At 38.8% G+C, this 19,587-nt stretch overlaps 1 protein-coding gene across 1 annotated transcript in view; it reads right to left on the reverse strand.

Annotated features, from left to right (window-relative positions):
• The window catches only part of Cdh11 (cadherin 11, type 2, OB-cadherin (osteoblast)), a 78,278-nt gene that overhangs the window by 35,025 nt on the left and 23,666 nt on the right, over positions 1 to 19,587 (reverse strand). The window contains exons 2-3 of the mRNA XM_013012972.1: positions 7,848 to 8,248; positions 2,733 to 3,027 (exon numbers count right to left, since the gene is read on the reverse strand). Coding sequence (XP_012868426.1) covers positions 2,733 to 3,027; positions 7,848 to 8,075 — 523 coding nt within the window. The 5' untranslated portion in view covers positions 8,076 to 8,248. The remainder of the gene's footprint in view (positions 1 to 2,732; positions 3,028 to 7,847; positions 8,249 to 19,587) is intronic.

Genomic DNA, 19,587 nt, shown 5'->3' on the forward strand with positions numbered 1-19,587 from the left:
ATAATTAAATAAAATCTTCCCAGAGAGTATAATAAATGATAATTAATGATGAATTGGTTTTCATGAAAAGGACAGAGTGCAATCTTCCATCTGCAGTAAAGCAATAAATATATCTTTTTATTGTTGCTTTGCATGCAATAAAATTGCTGATAATAGTATATTTTAATTAATTTATGGCTATAAATATTGTGTAGAATGTTGTTCCCTACTGGCAAGACAATTACCTCTTCCCACCTCTAATGGCTCTGGAAGCCATGTAGCAGGAACCATCAGCAAACACCCAGTGAGAACTAAGGCAAGCAATTGTGGGTCCAAAGGAAAGAACACCAGGGAATTGAAAGAGAATGGGATTCCATTTACTCAAAAACAAAAACAAAAACAAACATTTTTGTTCCTTACTGGTCACAAGTAACAAGAATCTGGGCAGAGCATGTAGGGTCTCACAGTGAGGAGAAACGAACTGAAAAGAAAATGGGCAATTATCTAGCTTTCTAGCATTATCTGGCTTTCTAGCCTTATCTAGCTTTCTAGCATTATCTAGCCTTGCTTTGGGTCACATTCTATGTACACGCCAGGATTTGTCTACTGGGCATTTTTTTACAGCTATTTTACTTGTGGGAAATCTGATGTGAGAGATATATGGCATTTTGCAATTGCTTTCACAAAGTTGTTTATTACCAAGGTCAGCACTCTAATCCTGATCCAGGGAAGTGATGAAACCCAAATTCCTTCAGTGACATTTTCAGCACGGAAGTAAGTTTGTAAAGTAGCCCTTACTTTCCAGAGTTGTCAGAGGATTTCATTTGATACACAAGCTAATCTCACTCTTTTCTAACTACTCCTCTGCAATTCATCATCTGGTGTAAACTATCCTTTCTGAGTGCTTCCCACAGGAGGAGATGGAGATGTACAAGCAAGTAAAAAAAAATGTGACATGACTAAGGAAATTGTTCATTTATTTGTGTTTAATTTACATCAAGCGCTTAACCACTCCCATATTTTCCATCTGTTTGGTTTAACCTTCACCATAGTCCATGACCCTGATTCCATAGATGACTATACGACATCTTAGAAAGGTGGAAGAACAGACTGGCCACATGTGGTTGGTCAGTGATACAGCAATGATTCAGTCCCAGTGTTGTCTGGGAACAAAGACTACACGTTCATAATCTGTGATAGGAAGTCTAGCTGCTGTCCCTAAACATCCAAAAGCCCCAGAAATAGTAAAAATACTCCTGGATTTTCTCTATCTATCTATCTATCCATCTATCTATCTGTCTGTCTGTCTGTCTATCTATCTATCTATCTATCTATCTCTGTATCATCTATATCTATATTTATATCTATGATGTCTGCTACTTCTTATGAGAATCCACAGGTGAATATGGAGATGGCAAAGGTCTAAGTAGGGAAAAGGAAAAAGAAAAAAGGAAATGGCTCGGCTTGGCTTTCACAACACATGAAAAGACTATGACCTTACTTGGAAGAGAAAGACACTATTTCTGGTCTAAGAGGCTCCAGAATAAAAGGATCTTAGATTTTAAGATCACACAGATGCTTAGTGTTTAGTTTCCTCATTTATGAAATAAGCTGTTATTGTGTGTTTGTTTGGTGCCAGTACTGTGGCTTGAACACAGGGCCTGGACACTGTCAACATTTTCACCCTAGGCTAGTATGGTGTACCTCCAGTTTGACTTTAAGTGGCTAATGATATGTTTCATTTGTTTTTACTGCCCAGGCTTGTTTCAAACCACAATCCTCAGATCTCAGACTCCTAAGTAGCTAGGCTTAAGGAGTGTGAGGTACCAGAACATGGCTTGGGCTATTTGTTCTTAATAAAGTCATGTGAGTTCATCTGATCAGACTAACATCTGATCCGATCAGTTCTGTTCACTACGGGAGAGACAAACATTTCAAATGACAGGCATTTCTCTCAAAAGGCCACAATTATGGACAATCTAGAAAGTCAAATGAAGGTGACTGCCAGGGGAAATTGACCACTTGGTTCAGAAAACCTTCCTTTTAGAAATGCAATATAGCTTCAAGCATATTGTAAAGACATACCTACTTCTAAAACAATACATGATGACATAGTGCTGTGGTCATGTATATTCTGGATTCACTTAATACCACAGATGGTTCTGGATAAATGAGTTAACCTGCTTCTGGTGTGAGTTCTCACTGTAATAGAGTCTATTGGACCTACCTACAGCACTAAAGGATCAAATACAGCAAACATTAAGTAAAATAATGTGTCAATCCCCGGTAAACACAATGCTTGCATGCAAGAAACATTATTTCCTATTGCTTACTGAACATCCAGTGACTAGATACATTTTATTTCTATTCCTATTTTGCAGAGAAAGAAACTAAGGCTAAGAGCGTGTTATTCTTAAAAGCCGATGCAATTGGTTCCAAGATAACACCAAGTACAGGTTCACCCCAATTCTATCACTTCTTTCCCCTTCTCCGTTCTTCCTCATATTTACTGACCTTTGACTATAAAACCATTCTTCCCCGTATTTCTTTGACTATAAAGCCTCCCGCTCATTTTAAATGTTGAGAAAAATCTAGATAAACAAAAGAAATGAAGGGGGTGGCGTGGAGTGTGATTGTTGCCACCGCACAATACAGCATAAGATCTACTTCCTGAGTTGGGAGGCCAGGCATTGGTCTGACCACCTACAGAGACGCCAGGCTGGAAGCGGAGCTGGGCTTCCCCATGTACGCACCCACATTGGACCTCTCCGGCACGTTGGCGTGGTAGGTCTCGTGCAGAAACTCCGGAGGGTTGTCATTAATGTCCTGGACTTTGACGATGAATTCTGATGGGGGCTCCAGTGGCCGATTGGTGTCCCTGTCCACCGCCTGAGCCATCAGAGTATACTGTGCCCTCTCTTCACGGTCCAATGTCTTGGTGGCATGAATATTCCCTGATTTGTCATCAATCACAAAAATGGTTCCAGCTCCTTCCCCTGAGAGAATGTATTTAATGTTCCCATCACCAGAGTCAATATCAGAATGAAGCTAAAAAAAGAGAAATCAAGATTTATAATTTCATGAGATGAAGTCTCAAGCTGATTGCTATAAATGCATGCACAGATGCACACACATACACACACACACACAGAGGTATCATGAGAAAGATAGTTTTACCCTCATTTTCCAAATTAAGAAATGGAATCATAGAGAAAAAGCATCACCTTGGCCAAGGCTAAACAGCTAAGAAGTAATAAGGCCAGGTTTCAAACATTTCCTTTTATATTCCAAGATTTTGCTCTTTCTCCCTCCTTCATGAACATGAGCATATAGCAAAAACATATGTACTTACACATGTCTTTCCTTGCCAATACTCGATCTCTGCCTAGCATTTGCTCAGCTTGCTGGCTTGGCTGGAGCTCTACCACTTGAGCCATGCTTCCAGCCCTGCTTTTTTGCTGATTAGTTAGAGATGCAGTTTCTTGGACTTCTCTACCTGGGCTGACTTGGAACTGTGCCCCCCCCCCAGATCTAAGTTTCATGAGTAGCTAGGATTAAGGTATATCTTAGTACATACTCTAAGTTACTATGAATAAAATGAATACATATGCTTTCAAAAAACTGAAATCGGGGGAGGATTGGGTGGGGGGCAGGGGGGAAGATGGGAAGGGATGGGAAGGGGAAACAAAGGAGGAGGCTACAATGCTTGATAAGAAATGTACTCATTATCTTGCCCATGTAATTGTAACCCCTCTGTACAGTATTTTCACAATAAAAAAACTGAAATCTACATTTATGCTGACTCCCATTTTCTCTGCTCCCAAGTCAACCATGTTTATCAGTTTCTAGTTAATCATCTAACAGATGTTCTATGCACACAATAATCTATTTCTATAGTCATACGGGTCCTTACTTAGTGTTAACACTACAACTTCCAGAAATACACCTCATTCTTACCCTCACCAGCTCCCTCTAACACTAAATAACCTAATACTAACTTGAAATGTCCCTTCCACACACATAGATAGATAGATAGATAGATAGATCCCCTTCGTCCACCCTATGATTACTATTGTCATTGCTTCTAGCAGTCTTCTTCAAAGGACACTTGGCTTGTTTTCAGGCTTTATTACTATAAGCAATGCAATTGATCAGACTTTGCCAAAAACCCTGCTGTATGGAACCCAAGGTCTAGGATTTGGGGATGTATTCTTCTTGGAAGCATCTTATTCTTGCAATAAATGATGGGGTGGGTGGGATGGGAAGATAGGCATGCAATTTATTGGACTTTTGAAAGCACCATAAATATCCTTGAATTTCTCCCATTGTCAAGAAAGCCTAGACACACAGTTGTTCTTGATTAAATCCACATTTGCCAGGCTATGAAATTATGCAGCTCTCTTATTGTCTGTCTCTGTGACTGTCTGTCTCTGTGACTGTCTGTTTCTCTCTCTCTCTCTCTCTCTCTCTCTCTCTCACACACACACACACACACACACACACACACACACACACACACAATATTGAGGGGGCTAAACTCAGAAACTTGCACTTTCTAGGCAAATGCTATTCCTCTGAGTCACTTCCCCAGACCCACTTCATGCCTCTTAGTTAACATTTCTGTGTTTTTCTCCCAAATCTGGTCTGTGTTTCAGAAATGGAACTAAAGCCAAAGACTCCTCCTGACTTCCCTACATCAATGACCTCCTCACCCTCCTTTCTTAAGTCTTGATTTCTGCAGCTATCATTTTAATCTGAGTTCCTCAATACCCATTATTCGCTGTGTGAGGACAGATGAAGGTTTTTTTCACTATATTTTATCAGCTTCAAAAGTAACCAAGTACAAAAAATATGTGTAAATGTGTACATATATATACATACATATATACTTATTGGTTCTACCTGCTACATAAGAGCCATTGTACAGTAAATGACATATTCGATTAGCAGTAAAATAAAACAATAATCATCATTGCTAATTTCCATTTAATATTAATAATATTAAAAAAAATTTACAAGTGTCATTTGTTACCAGAATTTTAATTATGGTTGTGAAAGCAAGACCCAAAGAACTTTCCCAGAGCCATAAAACAAGATTGAACACACAGCCCTATACACCCAGTATTATTTCTCCAAAGATATCTACTTGGTTTGCAGTGTTTCAGTGAAATACCAACTATTTCAGCTCAAAGGAAAACAGAGTATTTACAAAGGCTGTTTTGTTTTTGTCTCACATGGTGTCTTGAGGAGGGAGTATATTTTCCTTTAGAATTAATTCATACCAACCCATGTGTTTATGCGAAACTATGGCTGACATATTTCTTAAGACTAAGGCTCATTGTGTTTAAAATATGAATTTATTTGGTAGCCTTCAATGGGGAACTAGAATTACCCCAATTTCCATACAAACTTACTCAGTAGAGGCCTGCTCCCTGCCCCTACCAGAATCCTCCTCAAGATTGCTATATTGTTTGTGAATTCAATAAAAAATTTCCCTAATTCTGAGCTGGAAACTTAGACATTCATTCCAGTGAATGAAAATAAAAGAAATAAGTGGGAAGGATACTAAACATTTCTGGGCACCTTCATAAATGACTACAAATTTGAAAAGTTGTTTCAGAATTAAAAGCTTTCTTGATCAGCCAAATAATAGAAAATTTTACAAAAATCATACCCCATTATTCTTTCTACATTGTCTTCAGATTTGAAAATGAGGTTTACATTCCTACAAAGATGATGTATGGTACTGACGATGATACTTATCAGGTTCCATACTGAAAGCAAATTGGGGAGAACCTATTCAATGCTGTCAAGAGATAGAGTTGCTGCATCCCACACAGCCAATTCCTAACACTGAACACTGATAGCTTCTTCCTCAGCTTGGCCTAACATGACACCAGGGCTTTTCTTATAAGAAATGTGAATATCTGGGTTTTTTTTTTCTAAATTCTCCTTCATCGGGGAAGCACTCAACCTTGTATATCATCAAATTCAAGGCTGTTCAAGAAAAAGCCAACTATTCCTGCTACTTGTAAAGCACTATGTCAGCAGTATTTCTAAAGGAAGACCCAACCACTTTTTCTTCTCCCCCATCCAACCTGATCCAAGGCTGACTCACATAAGCATCGCTTTTCAAGACCTCATAGTTGGAATAATGCATACTTTTCCCTTTTCTTTCCCTCCATTCCTGCGTTCCCCCTTCTCACAGTGACTCATACACAAGCTCTCGTATGTCTCAGACTTCATAGTCCCTGCCTGGGCGGAAATCTCTTCCTGCTGTCTAGGCATCAAGCCCAGCTTTTCTACTTAGATAATTCTATATGACAATTTTCTCCCCTGTGATTCCATTTTCTAAGACTATTTGCATAGCTTTCCATTTAGGGTATAAATAAATGAAACTTGTTTGATCTGGAGAGAAACATACTCCCAATGCTAAGAACTCTTATTGGAACTCTCATGAACCTCCTCCAGTATGTAAACTTGGTGTCCTGCTCTTACATTGAGGAATAAGATAACTTTGTTGGACTACATGGAACACTGAAGTAACAAACCTTCTTATCCATTCTTGCCTCTCTTCCCATTCATTGAGTAGCTCCTACTTCTCTTTTAGATTGCAAGTTTTACTCTGTGTGAATCTTGCCTTCATTCCTTCTAAGTGTCATTGTGTAAGTTTATATTACTTACATTGAATTCTTTCTCATCTTTGTTTTTATCATTTTTAATTGACTGGATAATTGTCTCCTTCCCCTAAACTCTGAACTCTCTCTGTTCAGGGATTATTTAGATCTAGTTTACCATCTGCCTAGCACTCTTTGCACATAGTAGAATTTTATTGCCTAGAATCTAAATATTTATCTCCTGGTTGTAAATGCCATTATCAGCTGAAAGACAGATCATGCTTTACCACCAACAATAGTGTCAGGTCAAGTCTTCTAAATGTGTTTTGGATTCTCTTTACATTTTTTTTTGACAGGGCAACACAAAGAAGATAGAATCTTAGTAGTGCTAGCACTCTGGAACAATCTCATTTGGGTTTCACCATCTCTACCATCACGAAGATAAAATCACACCCATCCTTATGGTGTACCTTCATTTCATCTGGGCTTAGTGTGAGGGCCTGGGGAGGCAGGATGGCATTGTCCCTCATGCACTGTAACTTTGGGTCTAGTTTGAAAGATATAAATAAATACAAGAAAGAATATCATAATTAAAAAAAATAATAGCTGGGGCCTGGTGGCTCACACCTATAATCCTAGCTACTCAGGAGGCTGAGATCTGAGGATCATGATTCGAAGCCTGCCTAGGCAGAAAAGTGCCTGAGATACTTATCTCCAATTAATCGCCAAAAAAATCGGCAGTGGAGCAGTGGGCTCAAGTGGTAGAGTGCTAGTCTTGACCAAAAAAAGCTCAGGGACAGGGACCCAGCCCTGAGTTCAAGCCCTACCACTGACTATTATTACTACTACTAATAATAATAATAATTAAACAGTGTCATGAGTAAACAAAGGAAGAGCCTCCAAGTTAGGATTAGGAGGTAATCAGAGAAATCAATCTGCATGGTTAAACAGATTAAACTCTTTCCCCTTTCAGTAGACTATTGGGCAGCCATTACAAATGGTGTTTTAATGGTATAATATAACAAGTGAAAAACTAAAGCATTTGCAACATGGATAAGTCCATGGTCTGGGGAGAAGAGAAGAAGACTGGAGAGATCTATGTACAATGAAATTCAGTTTTTACTGATGTGAGGGCTTTCGCTTTTTCCATCTTAGTTATTTTGTTTTGTTGTTTTTATTTTCCCATTTCTCTACATGCTGCTGTACCACTCTGGCTGGAGACAGACGGACGTTAAATGTAAGTAGCCTTACCCTGCCCACAAGCACAGGGTCAGGCCCGGTGTACTCCTCTATCACAAAAAACTGGTTCCAGACCCATCCTCGCTTGGAGCGCTGTAGCACCTGTCCTTCTTTCCCCTTTTCATGGTGTCCGTGGAATGATGGCCTCAGGTGGCTTCGTCGCTCCAGGGCAAATGCCTGGCTGTGCCACAGCATGCTCAGGCACACCAGAGCAGCTTGTAAACAGTAGTTCTCCTTCATTTTTGGTTGCGTGGTAGGCACAGGAGAACGCAGCTGTCACCCCTTCAGCCAACTGAGTTAGCAGTCTTCCCCAATGCTGGCTTCCCCGATGCGTCAAACAGACCTCTCCTGGAATGGAACTCCTTTGTGCGTGGAGCGCATCCCGTCAGGGCTACCCACTTCCCAGTCAGCTTCTGCAAAGAGAGACAGGGTGGGGGGGGCGGGGGGGAGAGGGAGGAGAGAGAATATGGATTAGCTTCCCTCTTCATCCTTCTTCACAAGATTTCATTTCCACTTAGCAAATACGGAAAGTTGTATGTCTGTTTTACCACTTGCCAGCTTTGGGAAAGCTAACTGATGTCTTTGAGCTCAGCTTGCTTGTGTCTTAAAAGAAGGGGAAAGCATGGTATTCATTGTTTGCTTGTCACAGAGATTAAATGAACAATGTAAGTATGTCTATTAGCACAATGGTTGATATATGGTGAACACTATATTGCTGTGTTATTCTAATTGATCATTACTGTGCTTGGCTAAGTTCTTACACTGGAGAAACATGGGGGCTTATTATTTGGCAATAAATTGCTTTCTCTCGGAGATGAATTGAAGAGCAGGAGGTTTATTCAGGACATCACAGTCATCAAGCTTCGGTAGTCCAGGACCGAGAAAATTACCAGAATTCTAACTCAGGGGTGCAGACGCCTTCCCTTCTGAGGTTCTTTGATTGCCAATCCAAACCTTTCCATTTCCTTTGTAACTTGGCAAACTGTATTTGAAAGGCTACAGATGTACAGTTAAATTTGAGGTATTTAATTTCAGTAAGGCTCTGTGATAGAATTGTTAATCCTTTCCAAAACAAAATAGGGAATTGAAACCTTCAATAATTGTTAGATATAAAAACTCTGGGGTTAGTAAAAAGCCTGTGCAAGAGAAAGACAAGTTTGAAGAGGCTGTATGTATCAGCAGGATCAGGTACTTCTGTAATCCCAGGGAGGGTGAGATAGGACAATTGTGCATTTGAAGCCAGCCCTGAGAATATAGTGAGGTAAAGGAATGCCTAGGCTAAACAGTAAGATATTGTTTCAAAACGAACAAATACATAAAGGATAAGAAGTATAATTATTTAATAGCTGCATCCTCAGATGCAGCATTTTAATAATATATCAAATGATGCTTTCCATAAGCAAAATGGACTAGGTATAAAGAGCAGAGAGACGGCTGGAGGGGAGAGGAGGTCCTAAAATAAGGCCATTGGCAGTGACAGGAAGAGCTCCGGGATTCCGTGAGGGAGCTTGGGATTTGGTCCAGAAGGTGCCAACAATTTGTCTTAGAACCTTGTTAGCTTCTTCCTCTTTCTCAGTAAGAAGAAACTGTTGACTGAAATTTTCTACCAATCTCTTCCCAGCTATCAGAGAGATGATGATTGATGGTGGAGGTAGCTGATTCAAATACTGTATTCTTAACAGTCGGCATTATGTTATAGAAAATGGATAGATAGATGATAGATACGTAGATGACACAGACAGACAAATAGATAAACAATGGATAGCCTAACCAGTAACTGGTACCTATATAGAGATAGCTAAGACCTGCTCTTAAACTAGGCCATCCACAAAATGTATGATTTAAGCCACACAGCTCTTGTCAAACTTAGTTTTGCCTCTACAGAAATTCATCAAGCAAGAGAGAGCAAAGAACATATGGAGTAACAAAATCCCTGCCCATTTTGTATCATGCCAAGTATTAAGTGTTCACTCACATGGTGATAAATTATTCCTGCATATAAACTGTGAAGTGTATTTGAAAGAAATAGTTTAATTAAAGTCGATGTTTCTGCACCTCTTTCTTCTGGCTGCCATTTTGCTGCAAAGCATGATTATTTCTGACACTAAAGTGTTGCAACCAGATGACAACTTTTCCCCCTCTTACCAACAAAACAAAAGAAGTCTAACTTAATACTCAGGAATTTGAATGTCCTTGTAACCTGTAAACAATGAACTTCATCCTTGGTCAAAAAGATCACACCACCTACTGTCTTCTATTAGAAAGAATCTGACTCATTGTTTTGTGCATATGATCTATAATACATAACAGTTATTTTAGTGACTATCTCAGATTTGTGTAAGATCAATTTTAAGACTTGTTACTGATTCGCTTCTGGAATAAAGTTGTGTTTAGTGAATTATTTTAAGCCATTGTTCTGAAAATTTTACGAATATGATCTCTGTAAAAAGTTTATGAGTAGGTACTATCCTTTTATTAAGGATAAGGAAATGTGGACCAAGATAAACTAAGCGACTTGTTCTAGGGTGGGCTGCTAATAATAGCAGAGATGAGATTTGAACTAGGCTCTTACGTCTATTAAACATTGACCAATACTTCTGGCTATTTGCTTTCAACGTTCATATAGAAATGGAGTGCACACTGTGATTAAAGACATCTGAATGTGATAAGAAAGACAAAACTAGAATTCTATGTATACCTATAATATAATTATTATGAAAATATTAGTAATAGCTTATTAGGTATTAAGTACCTATCATTTTTGACAGTACTGGTTCCTTGTACCTGCTAGGCCTCATTTATGCTCTCATGTTTTTTTCAAATAGGGTTTTGTTTTTGGCTCAGGCCAGCTTGTATAGCCTCCAAAGTATGCATCCACCATAGTTCAGAGGACAAACCTTGTCTGTTGGGGTGGGGAGGGGGGCGGAGGCTCTTGTAAACTTTTTGCCAGGTGGCCTTAAACTGTAATCCTCCCTATCTCAGTCTCTCTATTTAACAACATGAGCTGTTAAATCAAGTATTACTGTAAGGAATTCCCTTGAGTTAATTCATGAAATCATCATACTGCCTCTACAAAATATTATTATCATTCCCATTTTAGAGGTAAATAACTCTGATGCCATAGTCATGTAACTTGCCCAAGATTAGAAAAACAGCCAGTGAAGAAGCTGAGAATGTTTAGATTCAGGGCCTGTCCCCTTTCTACCTGATCCTGACTCTCTAAGGGAAGGTTGGACATCTAGTTTGGAAAAACATTCCTATATGCATATAATAGCTTTGTCATGATAATAATTTTTGGCACATGAGCAGTAACTAGACTATGAGCAAAACATACTAACCAGATAAAAAAGAGAAAGCACTTCATAACAATGGTTAAATAGAAAGTGAACAAAATACAATTATACCAGCCACTCCTGGTCATACTCTTATTGCCCTATATTTCATGAATGATAGCTTTGGTTTTTTATTGTTAAATCTCTATTTCAGAATGTCTAAGTATATAGGCTAATTGATATACTCAGAGATCTCTTCTATGTTTAGTTTTGTTTCTCTGAAAGAACTGCTTCTACAATAGAAAACTGATGGATTCATTTAGTGGTAGAGACTGTGCAAGAATCTCACATGAAAATTAATAGAAGACTGCTCTCCTAAGGAGACCTTGACATCAGTAATAATTAGGAGAATATATCAATGTTCTAATTAGTTTTAATAAAGACCCCCAAGGCAGATCTTGAACAATCCTTCCATTAAGCATTCTCCAGCTGCTACATACCAGGACGCCTAAACATTGGGGTTCCACTAACACATATAGGGGGACTTTATTTTATGATGGGAACACTTTGCTCAGAGCGAAAAACAAATGTTGGTGAAAGGCACGGGGGTAATAACATGACAGGAAAATGGATTTGCAAAATCACCAGCTCAAAGTGGAAGGCTCAGCCCTCCATCTTCAGAGCAGAGAAGCCGGTCATAAACTACTATGCCTTGAGCATAACGTTCTCTTGCTGGGTCTGCTTTTGTCTCTGTAAAAGAAAATGACATATATGGGTGTTTAAGTATATTTGGATTCCTGCTGGAAATTGTTATCGGGGAGAGAGAGAAAGACAAAAACGCTTAGCAAAAAGCAAGCGGATTTAGGTTTTCAGCTTTTTCCTCCCCACAGAGCCAGAAGGATCAGGCTGACTGACCCATTTTTTTCTTTTTATTTCCAGGTAGCTAATTTACAGCTAAAGACAGGTTATTATTACATAAAAAAAAAGAATATATCGAAGGTCGGCACCTAAACTCAAAATCCCATTTCTGTATCTGCAATATCCCCTTGTTGGTGAGTGCAGGGGCTTTAGCCTGCCCTTCAACAAATAGAGCTTTGTAACCAATTGGATTCTATTATGCAAATTAATTCAAGCATATTTTATTCCCCTTTCAGATCTCATCACTCAGCACTGAGCTGGTCTCCCCTTTCAAATCAAATCACAGGAATTATGCCTTGTCCGTGAAAATCATAGAGAAAGGGGACAGCAAGTATTACAAGAATTATTGAATCAAAATTCTTCTTCCCTGATTTCTATACTTGGAGAAAAGCATAATCTTGGTGTAATCACTTCCTCTCAGGTGTAAAATAGATCATGAAGACTACAAAAGTGCTATGATATATGTTGCTTCACTCTAAAATACCAAGTTTGAATATTATAGTTTGTGGCAAAAACTGACAGTAGCTCTTCTCCAAGGTAAATCTGATTCTTTGCTTGTGGGGAAACAGAATCGTGGGAGTTGAGCTTTGATCATAAAAAGATGATTTACTACCTAAATGTCATACAAATCTTGGTCAAAATTCGAACTGTGTCACTATGAGTTATATAGAACTGAATAATAATAGTAGTGCTATACTGGCCAGCATGCTTTGGTACAACAATTTTATTCCATTTTCTTTTTTATTTTTTTTAATTGTAAAGAGACTGAGCAGAAAGGTTACAGTTACACGAGTAAGGTACTGTGTACAATTCCTATTGAGGATTGTTACTCCCTCCTTGGTTTTATTCCATTTTCAGCAAAGCTGTGTGCATGATATTCTCAGATTCTAAATATAAGAAAACTGAAGTTCAGAGTTGGAAAGTAACTTACCCAAGTCCACCGTAATGCATCGGAGGCAATATTACAACTCAAATTCAAGTTTAGCTGAATGCAAAACCTGCATCTAACTGTGGGATATTTTGGTATGTTTTGAAACTCTTAGAAGTCTGTACACCTAACCTTCAATAAAAGAAGACTGTATGATCCATTCCCAAGAATTATTTGAACCTCAGAATTTTAGGTGATACTGAATTTCATTTATTCACTGCCTATACAATCAGCTCTTCTATTCTCAGGGCTTTATGGCTGCAAGGATTCAGGAAATCCAACTTGAGGCCTCAGACCCCAATGCTGGCAGATTCATTCAGTGACTATTTTATCTCTTCAGTGATTAAATCATCTTTAAATGACAATCGTGTCTTATATGTGCGATGAAAAATTTATTCAATCCCTAAGAACATCTTTTACTCACTGTAATATTTTTAAATGCTTATCATTAAGATGAGTAAAATACATCAACACATACAGGAAATAACACTGTCAGTAGTGTCATTCTTCACTATGAAAAATGCTTTATATGTGGAACAAAAGCTAAATTTTACTTGCAATTTTTCTATTGCCTGAGCAATACTACCTGAGGGAAGATTAGAGCAAAGTGACCATGACAAACAGACATTTAACATAATGTAACATTATTTTTTATATGAAAGGCCTTATAGGTAAAACTCCCTTTGTCTATGAGTAGTTACAATGTACAAATCTTTCTTTATCTGCTCATTCCTTTGTTCAGTAATAATTTTGCACAGTGCCAGGTTGGGGCCAAATCGATATACATAGGTACCAATGTACCTCTGATCTGTACACTGTACTCAAACAATGAAGAGTCCTTGTTCTAAGCAGATGAATAACTGCATGATGTGAAGGGTACAAACAGGACAAAGAAATCAGTGACCACACCTCTATAGGCAAATTTTTAATAGTCCTTCCTTCTGATATGTTCCTCTTCCAGTCTTTTACATACAAACACCTATACCCAGTCTCTAATACCTATAGCCTCCTCCACTCCTACTGTAGCCAGAGCTGACTAAACTACTCCCACTAGAGTGACAGCCAGACCCACCATTAATTATTTCAGCTTGCGTACATAGACTTGGCCCCAAATGGTAAGTTGGAAGAATCACATTCTCTAGGAAACTTGAATGAGAGAAAACCAGAATGCTTCAGCAAGGGATGCTACCAAGTAACAACGAATATAACCTAGGTTTTGATTAAAAAATAACATATATCTTTCCATTTCCTAACAAACGGGACGATGTCATTCTTTCTGATGGAGGCACAGAATTCCATTGTGTGTGTGTGTGTGTGTGTGTGTGTGTGTGTGTGTGTGTGTGTGTGTATACCACATTTTCTTGATCCATTCATCTACTGAGGGGCATCTGGGTTGGTTCCTTATCTTAGTTATGGTAAATAATGCTGCAATAAACATAGTTGTGCTGGTAAGTAAGCCAGGCCCAAAGACACATAGGTCCCAAGGTTTCCCTTATTTGCAATAACTAGTATATGTCTGAGACAAGCAGAAAAGGTCAAAAGCTATGTACATATGACCAGATAAGATGATGTTAAGCGAAATGAATCCCAAGATAGGAAAACAAGTGTTTTTTTTTTCTTTCTTGCTATTGTTCTAATGTATTTATAATGTACTAAGTGTTTTTTTTTTGTTGTTTCTTTGTATGTTCCTCCCCCATGGTATAACACCTGTTTTCACTCTATTTGATGTCAATGCCCTGAATCTTGTATATACATTTCTTTAATTTGAGGAGGGGAAAGGAAAAAGCAAAATGCTTAAATAAGGATACAGGTTGACCCATTGTAACGATGATGAGATGTACAAGACACTATGTTGAAAAACGAACTTTACAATTTAGGTGGGGGAGGAGTGTAGTTTTGGAGGTAGGAGGGAAGAGATGGTAGGGGAAAAACAAAGGAGGAGGCAACAATGCTTTATATGAAATGTACTCATTACCTTGCTTATGTGACTGTAACCCCTCTGTACAGTATTTTTACAATAAAATATTAAAATAAAATAAAATAAAATATGGCCTCTGTATTTGAGTCCTGCAAATAGCAGATTATGTGGTCCTGGTCTCTGAAGACAATGACACCCAGGGATTGCTTGCCAGCTGCCATTTCTCTGGAATCCAGACATACTGATCTTCTGTTTTTGAAGTCCTATGAAGTCAAACTACAACAGCCTTTCCATTGGATAACAACACACCACCTTTTGGCCGAGCTAACATGAGGGCTTTATAATCCAGTGAACCTAATTGAGAAAATTATAATAATCAAGGAGAAAAAGTTAGGGGAAGTTCTTCTTCTGGTCCAGGCTAACATAGTGTGCTTGTGGAGACTATTGGTTCAGCTCTAGAAAATGTCTCCTTATCTGAATTTCCAAAGAAGATTGGGCCATAACAAAATCTCTAGGCCCAAACAAAGCAAGCTACATGTACTGTAGTATAGGTTTCAGCTAGTGAAAAGCTATGCAACTTTAACTAAAGGACCTCTTTCTTGGGAACTAAGTTTCTCTTTCTATATATCAGCAGGATGAGACCCATCTGGTAGGGTCAACCCCCTGACAAATCCTCACTAACATGGAATATAATGGCGGCAGTATCCTCTTGGTTTGTGCAAAGCAAAAATACTTCTGCAGTAAATCTTGAGTTCCAGCTTGAGGAATCTGAATCTGTGAATGAGCAATGGGAACTTACGAAGGGTTTTAGTTTGGGTGATTGACTGGGTCTGAGTCTCATAGATAGGCCAGTGACATGGAGATAGGCATTGGCAGTGTGCAGAGCAGTTAAGAGTGTGGGCTTAGCAATCAGAAGGGATTGGACTAAAGCTCAAGGAACTAATCTCTCTCATAGTAAACCAGAGGAAAGAGAGCCTGAAAAAGCTTTAAGGATCCTAAAGAGTTCATCTTGTTGACCCTCCGTCTACTGAGATTGACACACATCCAAATAGCTTAATTACAGTGAGTGGGTGCCGTGGAAGCTGGAAATAGAGTCAAGCTGCTGGTAATTCCAGAAAGCTGGATTTTTGACAGAATGTATGGGTGGTGGTGGGGATTATAGAGTTATCTTCCCAAATGTGACTCCTGGACCACCCCATCCCATTAAGCACAGACAAACCACCACCATGCTTTTAAATGGTTTTTATGTACATCTGCTCCTGTACAGAGAATATATCATCCCCCTCCTTCACAATTTATTGTTAGGAGGCTTCATAATTATCTCATTGTTACTTTAAAGAAGCCAACCTTTGAAGCCCAAATTTTCTCTTCAGTGTATTAATGTCACTTATCAAGAATGGGCTGTTTTTAAAAAATGAAGAATGGAATAAAAGTAAAGAAATACAGCAAACTAGTCAAGTGCCTGGCATGTGTGTGGAGCCTGTTTGTAGAAATATGCCTAGCACTCTCAGACAGGCAAGACTTTCATAGGCAATGTCAAGTATCTTTTGTGGCTCTCACATGATGTGGTTCATTTAATTAGATTCTCCATAATCCCAGGTTAATCCTATTGAGAATCACAGACATGAATTTTTACTTGCCTGGCAGAAACATCTATTGTTCCAAATGCATATCTGAGAGGAAAAAGAAGACTTATTTTGTATTTCTTACCAGAACTATTACTGCTAAGATATCTCTCTATCTATTTCTCTCTGTGTGTCTCTCTTTCCCTCATTCTCCCCCTTCCCATTTCCTTTCTTTGAATTACTGTCTTTTTTTAAATAAAAGATCATAAGGGCACTTGCAACAATAATTTGCCTCTGAACACATCTTTCTCTTCCCCAAATATATTAAATAGTCTAAGATTTTAGATGATTACTAATTCCTAAATGAATTCTTTGACCCTGGTATAATGGAACATAAAATTAACATTATCCCTGCCTCATGGAACTGAATATCCACACTAGTGTCTCTCAACCTTGAATGAACATTAGAGAGTCTTAAAGCTTCCATTGTCCTTACCCTAAATGAATTAAAACCAATGAAACCCAGAATATAACGTTTTTAAAGTTCCAGGTGGTTCTGCTAATGGACATTCAAAGTTGAGCTATGTTGGATAAGAGTTGCACCGTTCTTTTGGACAGTAGCTAGATGCTTGTGGCTTTTAACTTAAATCCTAATACAAAATTTCTGCATACACTAATACTATTTGAAGTATTCAATGCATTCATCCATTTCAAGTGGAGATTTTTAATCATGGTCAAAAATTCCACTACTCAAGTGTTGATCTCAGGGACTCAAAATCATCATCTGATTCATAAAACATCTGTTCCATAAATAAAAGTGCCCAAAGAATATTGGACCTAGCATTTGGAGCCCTGCCCTTAACTCCTCGTGCTATGTACAAAAACCTCAGTCTTTTCTGCATTTTAGTTCATATGTGATTAGCAGAAACCTTGAAAAAATATCAACGGATCGGGGCTGGGAAGGTGGCTCAGTGGTAGAGCACTTGCCTTGCATGCCTGAGGCCTTGGGTTCGATTCCTCAGCACCACATAAGCACAAAGAAAAAAGCCAGAGTGGCGCTGTGGCTCAAGTGGTAGAGTGCTAGTCTTGAGCTGAAGAGCTGAGGAACAGCACCCAGGCCCAGAGTTCAGGCCCCACGACTGGACCCAAAAAAAAAAAATCAACGGATAAAGAGGTAAAGTGGGTAAAGAGATGCTTGAGCACACTGGCCCTGCATTCTACAGCGAACAGTACAGAAAGATAGATTCAGTGCAATTCCTTTGAAAAGCAACTCTGCTGTATTAATCAAAAAGAAAATAAAGGAAGTAAAAGACAAACAAAACCATGTGTGTCTCAGACCAGCAGCAGGCATGGAAATTCCTGCTCCAGTGCCCATAATCTCCTCGCACCGGAAGGAGGCTTCAGCTCAGGAGACTGTGGCAAGACTGACAGCTGACAACTCACTTTACCTCGCTTGAGTCTACTTTCTCTTAGGAAGAAAAGGATGACAAATGCCTGACCTCTCTCAGTCTCACATTAATTGGAGGGTCGAATGACATAATGCACTGGAAAACTCTTTATAAAGATGATAAAATACTGACAGTAGTTACAACTTAAGAATTCTTTAGCTAATTTTAAAAGCTCTGACGTTTTACCCTTTAGTATTGTAGATTGTAGATAAATGTAAATCATCTTTTATTATTAGCAGGAAGGAGATGTGATTCTTCCTTTTGGTATCCCAGGGATCTTGAATTTGCTGGGTATTTTAAATGGCTCTCTTTTGTGTCTGTGCACAGTCTTTTTGTTTACTCCGACCACAGCGTTTCTTTAGTGTTGGCCAGTGGGCATTCTGACCTCAGCTCCTTGTCCTAGGAGATGCTGTATACGGTAGGGAGAGGGTAGATGTCTGATTGCAGCAAGAAAATCTGGTATTCATGAGTCACAGACTCAAGAGAAATACGGATCAGAAATCCATCTGTAGGAACTCTGGGTCACTCAGTTATCCATGCTATAGGATGAGAACAAAACAGTTACAGAGAGGGTAGAAAACTGCTGGATGGGAGGTGTGATCTCTCCTGCCCGGATGAGTTTTGCTAGGCCATCTTGACAAGTCACTCATCATCCATTAAATCTCCACTTAAAACAGCTCCATCTGTTGGTGGGCAAACTGTCACTGAGTTTTCATCTATTAGTCAGCTTCTTATTGCATACCTACTATGTAACAAACATTGTAAGACACAATCTGGGCAATCTATTTCTCTCCAGTGTTTTCGTAAATCATCTTTAGTCCCTAAGAGACAGCCAAATTGAACCACAGTTACCCCAACACTATCGATGTTACATTATTGCCTCTACTGCCCAAATAAGGAAACAAGAGTGTGATTGTATTATAGCCAAACAAGCTCAATTCAGTTCATATGACTAGCTAGTACCTAAAATGTGATTTGAAACTTCCATGTGGAATATTTGGAGGCTTCTGCTCATTAACATGGTGCTACAGTCTATTTCTCTGTAATTCTCCAAGCTTGTGCTCTCTGGAGATAATGAGAACTCAGTAACCCTCTACCTTTATAGCAACCACTTAGGAAAAAGTTGTGAATGCTTGGATTCCTGAAATAGTTCAGTGCTAACAATTCTTCATACTCAAGAACCTTACAGGCTAGTCAACTTCTCCAAAAAGCTTCTGAATAAATGAATCAAAATTTTCAAACCATTCTCTCAACACATTTTTCACGTTAAAACAAAATTTTAGACTTCATCCTTCCATGTCTAAGGAAGGTGCTAATAAGTAATAAAATGCAAGCAGTGTGAAGAACTGTAGGAAGGCAGCCAATTGATAGATGTCTTCTAACAAATAGAGCCAATCCAACAGGAGAGACAGCTCTGTGAGATATCATGAGCTAATAATCATGGTCAAAGAGATCCAGTACTCCCAAGGAGGAGTTTACACAGTGCTAAGAAGCATCAAATCTCCTTATCCAGATCTATTGAAAAGACAGGAATATGTTTTGCCAATACTCTCCAAAAAAAGTCTTACAACCTATATAGAAAAATTGCATTTTTCCCTAAGAGATTTGCTTTGCTAGAAGGCTGAATTTGCAACCCCCGGCACCACTTCTTGTGCAGAAAATGCTCTTTGCCATTCTTCTCCACGTGAAAGCACCCTTGAACC

Source organism: Dipodomys ordii, unplaced genomic scaffold (genome assembly GCF_000151885.1).
Source record: "Dipodomys ordii isolate 6190 unplaced genomic scaffold, Dord_2.0 Scaffold18, whole genome shotgun sequence".
Lineage (NCBI taxonomy): Eukaryota > Metazoa > Chordata > Mammalia > Rodentia > Heteromyidae > Dipodomys > Dipodomys ordii.